Source organism: Sinocyclocheilus grahami, unplaced genomic scaffold (genome assembly GCF_001515645.1).
Source record: "Sinocyclocheilus grahami isolate Dianchi unplaced genomic scaffold, SAMN03320097.WGS_v1.1 scaffold1085.1, whole genome shotgun sequence".
Classification (NCBI taxonomy): Eukaryota; Metazoa; Chordata; class Actinopteri; order Cypriniformes; family Cyprinidae; genus Sinocyclocheilus; species Sinocyclocheilus grahami.
Window position 1 is genome coordinate 388,607 of NW_015506264.1, and position 7,505 is coordinate 396,111.

A 7,505-nucleotide genomic window follows, 5' to 3' on the forward strand; every position below is an offset into this window, starting at 1 on the left:
AACATATATATATATATATATATATAAACAAAAAATAAATAAAATAAACATCTAATATAAATATTAAATGAAAAACTTAAACTAAACGAAAATTAGAAATGGTGCTTTGGCAACTAATAATAAATGAAAGCTGAAGCATTACAATTACTAACTGAAACTGAACAAAAACTAAAATTATAAAAAAAATTGTTCAGTAATTAAAATGAAGCTGAAAAATAAAATTAAATAATAAAATTAAAATTTTAATTAAATTAAATAAAAAAAATCACATTTAATTAAAAAAAAAAATAAAAATTAAAACACAAACTAACCAAAAACCAGAAATTTTGCTTGGGCAACTAAAAAAAATATTTGTTGAAATAAGCTTGTTAAAGAACTAAAGTTTCTTCTAAAGTTTCTAAAGTTACTAACTGGGTGATAAAAAAAAAGAACTAAAACTAAAATTATAAAAAAATCATTTCAGTAATTGAAATAAAGCTTAAATATATTAAAATATAAATAGCAGACACAAACCTTGGGAACTAACTGAAATATGTTTAAGCTGAAGCACTAAAATTACTAACTAGAAATTAATAAAAACTAAAACTGAAATAAGAATAAATTAAAACTAAATAGAAATCTTAAAAAAAAAAAAAAAATGACAATAATAAAATTGACAAGCAGGACAAAACTAAAGTGAAAACTGAAACAATGAGAGTAATAAAAGAGATGCAGCGTTTAAAATACACTGGTGCTCAATAAACACTTGGATGTGAGTTACGGTGTCGTTCTCACTCGACTGACGTGATCAGGTGAAAGCACAACTAGCATCATGTGCGTCTGACTCGTGTTTCTCTGGTTTTGAAGAGGAACCTGCTGCTGCTGAAGAAGAAGCAGAAGAAGCAGACACTCCAGCCGAAGCAGGTAGCTCTGAGTGTCTTTTATCACTCTGTGGCATTTCAGGCGTTTTCCTCCCAAACTCATCCTTATAACGGGAACGAAATCCATACTGCAGCCCTTTCTGTAAAAATCTCTGTTCGTCGTAACGCCTGTTTGCTTCTAGCATACAGCTTGTAATAACTGTCTGAATATGAGTGAAGATGCTTTTATCCAAAGCAACTTACACTGCATTCAAGAGATACAGTATACAGTACATTAACACACAAAAAAAAGAACTGAAATATTAGTTTTGTGTTGACAATTTATATTCGAAACTAACTTCTAAAGCATTTACATCAAATTTTGTGCATGCAAAAAATATTTTTAAAATTTATGTACTTGAATTGCATGTAAAATTTTTATTTTGGATTACACAGTTTTAACTTAAACACAAATGTGATGCATAAATGAAGCTGATCGGATTTCTGTAACAGTACTAATAAACTAAATGCACAAAAACAAGATTTACATATTAATCATCAATAAATCAAATTTGTTTTATCTAATTGAATATTGCTTGTTCCACAGTTACAGTCATATATTTCACCAAATTCATACTTTTTAATTGAATAAATGTGATAGTTTTCCCAATGAACAGATTTATGCTGATTCTAAGCCATTTGAATAAATGCATATTTTGAATAATATGGTTATTTAAATTAAATCGATTAGATGCAATAGTTAATAATAAACTCTAGCATGATTTTTGAGTGTAGACATCTGACCTGTATTAATTATGTATCCCATGTTATTTTAGCATCGTTGAGATACTATTATAGTTTCTGTTAATATTTTGAATTAGATTTGATTTTTATATGCTCTGCTTTCATGTTTCTCTAGTTATTTTCTTGTGCATTTTTATTAGTTTTTGCTCCGCTTTGAGACTATTTGAACTGAATCCTTTGACTTTCAGAAGCTGATGCAGCTGTCGGAGATCCTGAAGTTACTGAAGAAGGTGAAACTGATTTACTGTCGTCTTTATCTCAGTTTGATCTTCTCAAAGCCCCAGTCTGACGTCATGCAGAAACTGTGCTTTCCTTTGCCACAGTTACACTATAACAACGTCAACTCGTTACTATGGCGTTATATAAATATTGTCATATCAATCTTTATTAAAAAAAATTATTTCAATAAATACAGACAACATCTTTGACTTCATAAGAAAACTTCAGTCTCATACTCGTCGTATTTCAGTTCTGCGCGTTTGATCAACTGGTTTTGCTTTAGTAATCTTACGATCAAACACGTTCATAGTCCAAGCACGAGACCCAGAGCCCGTATTTAATGTGGTCCGGGTTGTATTTTCTTCAATCTCGTGGAGTTTGATGATGGTTTTGAGGATGAGGGTGATCTGTCTGTTGACCAATGCCTCATTTTGATGAGTTTCTACCTTGTGACAGAACAAAATGCAGCAAAAACATTGTTTAATTGGAGAACAAAATGTATATGACTGTAATTTTTTTTTACTGTTTATGCTAGAAGACTAATAAAAAAATCTTTGTTTTGTCAGAAATCACGCCTGAAGAAGCTGCAGGTGACGCAGAAGAACCAGCACAAGAGGAAACAGACGGAGGTAAAACATAAATTCTGAGGAATGTTTCCCGTCTGGATGTTTGTGAGAGAGTGTGTGTGTGTGTGTGTGTGTGTGTGTGTGTGTGAGAGAGAGAGAGAGAGAGTGTGTGTGTGTGTGTGTGTGTGTGTGTTTGTGTGTGTGTGTTTGTGAGTGTGTGAGTGAGTGAGTGTGTGTGAATGCTGGGAATGTTAAAATAGACTCGAGGACTCAATACAACCCGCTCTTTGTCAAATGAATTCACATATTCCTCTGCGGTTCAGGGCTGTGTTCCTATGTAGGGAGCATTTTAAGGCATCGTGATTATGCTGCCTATAAGGTTCCTCATTTTGACCAAATTCTAAGGCAGAATCACATCTGTCCTTTGACAGAGTGAATAAATTGTTAATTGAAAATATAATTTAGTGAGTTTGATTGTTTGTCTGCAGATGAAGAAGAAGAAGAAGATGCAGATGCAGGTGAAACAGGTGCGTTTCTCTCACAATCATTCCCTCTGTATCTGAAACAATGCCAATATTAAACTTATTACAGGAACAACTTACATTAGCGTTTGCTTTAATCCAGTATGTTTTAGAAAATAAACAGTGAAACAAATTCTGTTCATATTTCACATTATTTACTTTATAAAACAAGCCGGGAACAGAAATAAATTACGCAGCTTAATTTTTTTTATATAGTTTTGTTATATTTATATTTACATTATTTTTGTGACAATTATACACATTTTTCCCTCTAAATTCTCAGTACTGTCATTTAAAAGAACAACCTATTATTCACTCATAATCAAAAGAAAAACAGATTATATTTAATATAAAAATGTAAACATGTTAAATTGTGTATATATATATATATAAAACTCTCATTACTGTCAAAAAAACGATTTGCCCATAATCAAAAGGAAAAAAGGGGATATTATATTTAGCAAAAAAATTACACATGTTTATTTTTAAAATATGTTTTTGGTACATTTATATTTACATAATTTTTTTGTGACAATAAGCACATTTTCTCCTCCGAATTCTCATTACTGTCATGGTAGAAAAACCCCCCGACATATTATTCGCACATAAACAAAAGAAAAAAATAGCATATTATATTTAACAAATATATTTTTGTTACATTTATATTTACATTATTTTTGTGAAAATTAAGCATATTTTCCCTCCAAATTCTCATGACTGACATATGAAAAAACTACCTATTATTTAATTTAATTACAGTATTTATTTAATTTGAGTATTTGTTGCTCTGTAGTTTATTTATGTTGATTTTGTTTTTAAATATTGTATTACAGTAATTAAAGTCTAATGAGAGTCATTGTTAAGAAAAATAGGAATTATAATAATAATAATTATAAAAATAAAGCATCTAAAAGAAACAAAGAAAGCAGGGTATTTGTGTTTTCTTCATATCACACAGAAATAGTTATTGGCAATATCTGTGTTGAATCTCGTTATGTTTTCTCTCTCATTACAGCTCGCAGGTAATGGGTATCATATCCTTCAACTACATCATAGAAACAAACATTTCTTAAGTGTTACATTTGTGAGAAAGTCAAAGTGCTGGAGTGTTCTGGGTGGATTCTTGTTGTTAGGGGGTTCGGGGTGGTTACTAGGGTGTTGCTAAGAGTTCTTAGAGGGTTCTGGGTGGTTGCTGGGATGTTGCTGGGTAGTTAGGGGGTTCTAGGTGGTTACTAGGGTGTTGCTGAGTAGTTAGGTGGTTCTGGTAGTTACTAGGGTGTTGCTGAGTAGTCGTTAGAAGGTTCTGGGTGGTTGCTAGGGTGTTGCTAGGTAGTTAGGTGGTCCTGGTGGTTACTAGGGTGTTGCTGGGTAGTTAGGTGGTTCTGGGTGGTTACTAGGGTGTTGTTGAGTAGTTAGGTGGTTCTGGTGGTTACTAGGGTGTTGCTGGGTAGTCGTTAGAGTGTTCTAGGTGGTTGCTAGGGTGTTGCTAGGTAGTGAGATGGTTCTGGGTAGTTACTAGGGTGTTGCTGGGTAGTCGTTAGAGTGTTCTAGGTGGTTGCTAGGGTGTTGCTAGGTAGTGAGATGGTTCTGGGTAGTTACTAGGGTGTTGCTGGGTAGTCGTTATTATAATAATAATAATTATTATTATTAAAATAGGAATTAAAATCTTGTCAGTACATATTACAGTAATGAGAATTTGGTTGAAAAAGCCTAATAGTCATGAAAATAAATAATCAAATGACAGGTTGTGTTGTGAAACGTGACTTGGATGGTTTTTGTGGATTATAATTATTTTCATATTGTATTTTGTCCTAGACTCGACCGCTGTACCGGAGGAACCTGTGGACTCAGTGGAAGGTTTGACTATCTGTCCTTTAATGAAGTCTTTAGGGTCAGATCATCTCGCCCTGCTGCGGTTTACTGTCCGTCACATTCAGCTGCGTGTTTACATGTGCTTTTGTGTTTCTCCTGTTCATTCTGTAGGATTTGCTCTTGCTGATGCTTTCGATGAAGATATAGGTAAGAGATCATCACAAAGCTTTAGTGCATTTTTTGGGCGATTTAAATCTGGAATTACAGTGGAAAATAAAACGATCCCTGACTGTTACGGTTAATACCGTAAAGCTGTGTTGTTGCGTGTCAGTACATTAATGATGAATTTAGGGATGTAACGATTTAACGATAAATCGTGATAAAATACCCCACGGTTAGTATTACCGTTTCATATTTTAATTATCACTATAACCGTATTCGATTACCGCGATTTGAACAACTGAGGATAAATAAATACTGTCCAGCACAGGGCTCCAGTGTGCGACCAAATGGGCTCATTTTGTGATTATTGTTTCTGCCGGTGCGACTAAATTTTGTGTGCGGTCGCACTGGCGCGACCACCGCATTGTTTAACTCATAAGCGCTGCATTTCTGTTGCATGTGAGAAACATCAAACGGCAAACGAAACCGAAAGCATAACGAAACCGCGCGACTCGTTTGAGCTGCGCAGCTCTTCGAGTGTAGAGCCTGGCTTTATGCTATGGAGGCTCTCTTTTTTATTTATTTGATTCCTCAGTGTTTGCTAAACGTGTGATTTATTAGTCGGGATATAATACAGCATGTGGTGTAGCCTATGCCATGCCTCGTCTTACTCGGTTTTGTTAATAAAGGTTTTATAAGCTAGTCATTGTGTCTTACTGTTTTATTCTTGTTATGCTTTTTAATGAAGAATAACAATTAAGCCATCTTTTGTTTTAGTCTTAAAAAGTGAAAGGTGTGTAGATCTAAAAATGCTATTAGATAAACTGTTGTCAGTCATGTTGTCATTTAAAATCTGGACATCATTGGCAATGTTATTGTTTTAGTGATTATGCAAACAAAAACTCATTTTGTTTGTTGATTTTAAATGTAAAACTTGGTGAAATGATTTGTGTGTCAGTACTTTTTGAACATCTCCAGCACATTTGAACAATACCGTGATAATACTGATAACCGTGATCATTTTGGTCACTATAATCGTGATAAGAAATTTTCGTTTACAATTATTTAATGTTTTTGAAAGAACGTGACACTGAAGACTGGAGGAATGATGCTGAAAATACAGCTGCGCATCACAGAAATACATTACAGTTTAACACATATTCACATAGAAAACAGCTGTTTTACATTATAATAATATTTCACAATTTTGACAGTATTTTTGATCAAATAAATGCAGCCCTGGTGAGCAGAAGAGACTTCTTTCAAAAGCATTGAAAATATCTTAATCATTCCAATCTCTTGACAGTCAGTGCACCATATAATTCGTGCTTGCATGTAATTTCCAAACCTCGTTAGCCTCGTCCAATGACTTTACACATATGACGCATCTCACAGCACTGCGCATGAAAAAATCCCCACGTCTCGACGGTTTGAGTGCATTTCAAGCGCTCACATAACGCATGACTGAACTGGAACAGATTCAGTGGTGTGTGTCTGATTACTGCACTCAGTTCCTTGTTAGTGATCACACACTTCATTTATCTGCTGCTCATGGTTCGGCCAGTCAAAACGGTCAATTAAAAGAGATGATTAGTGATTCAGAGTGCAAATATCATTTATCATTTATCATTTACTTTACAGAAGAGAAAGCACAACCAGAGGATCCAGGTAACAATCTATTGTATTCAAAGTTTAGCATGTCCATAAACATGCAATGTTTCTCTTACAAGCTGCTTTGAAATTATATCATATATAAACACAATGTACAAATTCAGCTCGATTCTAAATGAATGAAGTTTCCATATTCAGTATAGAATCAATACATTTCAGAGTTTGCGTCATGCTAATTATATATTTGATTACAGTAGAGAATGCAATGGGAGATGCAGACCGGCACAGCGCAGGTCAAGACAAAGGTACGGACTTTGTGTTTTATATCATTTAGTCATATTTACGTGATCTTTTTGCAGTGCATGCTTTTAATCTTATTATGCATTATTCTCAGGTTAAATTAAGAGTCTGGCCTAAATTATAATGCTTACTTGTTCTTGCTCAAGGTCTTGAGACACTAAAGACTAAAACCTTGGTAGGCAGTTTTTGTAATCAATTTAAAAAAATTATATATTATAAGCATATTAATTCATATAAATGGTATAAATGCATAGAATAATCAGGATTTTCAGCTCTGGGCTTCAGAGTTATCAGAGATACTGACGTAATAAAAATATTGTAAGCAGTGCATTATACTCAATACACTGGCTAAATGTGTGCAGCAAAAAGCATCTAAAAGAAACAAGGAAAGCAGGGTATTTGTGTTTTCTTCATATCACACAGAAATAGTTATTGGCAATATCTGTGTTGAATCTCGTTATGTTTTCTCTCTCATTACAGCTCGCAGCGCCGGAGCCGTTTCTGAGCCGAACGGTATCATATCCTTCAACTACATCATAGAAACACACATTTCTTAAGTGTTACATTTGTGAGAAAGTCAAAGTGCTGGAGTGTTCTGGGTGGATTCTTGTTGTTAGGGGGTTCGGGGTGGTTACTAGGGTGTTGCTAAGAGTTCTTAGAGGGTTCTGGGT

The 7,505-nt window shown here is 33.9% G+C and overlaps 1 protein-coding gene across 11 annotated transcripts in view; it reads left to right on the top strand.

Annotated features, from left to right (window-relative positions):
- LOC107566575 (cell surface glycoprotein 1) overlaps positions 1-7,505 on the top strand; it is a 30,877-nt gene that overhangs the window by 12,930 nt on the left and 10,442 nt on the right. The window contains exons 7-15 of one of the 11 annotated variants that reach the window (XM_016252054.1): positions 847-903; positions 1,832-1,873; positions 2,429-2,493; positions 2,922-2,955; positions 4,765-4,806; positions 4,933-4,968; positions 6,565-6,591; positions 6,789-6,839; positions 7,315-7,347. In XM_016252054.1, the coding sequence (XP_016107540.1) occupies positions 847-903; positions 1,832-1,873; positions 2,429-2,493; positions 2,922-2,955; positions 4,765-4,806; positions 4,933-4,968; positions 6,565-6,591; positions 6,789-6,839; positions 7,315-7,347 (387 nt within the window). Of the gene's footprint in view, positions 1-846; positions 904-1,831; positions 1,874-2,428; positions 2,494-2,916; positions 2,956-4,764; positions 4,807-4,932; positions 4,969-6,564; positions 6,592-6,788; positions 6,840-7,314; positions 7,348-7,505 lie in introns of all 11 variants that reach the window. The other 10 variants (XM_016252055.1, XM_016252056.1, XM_016252052.1 and 7 more) reach the window with 10 other exon arrangements.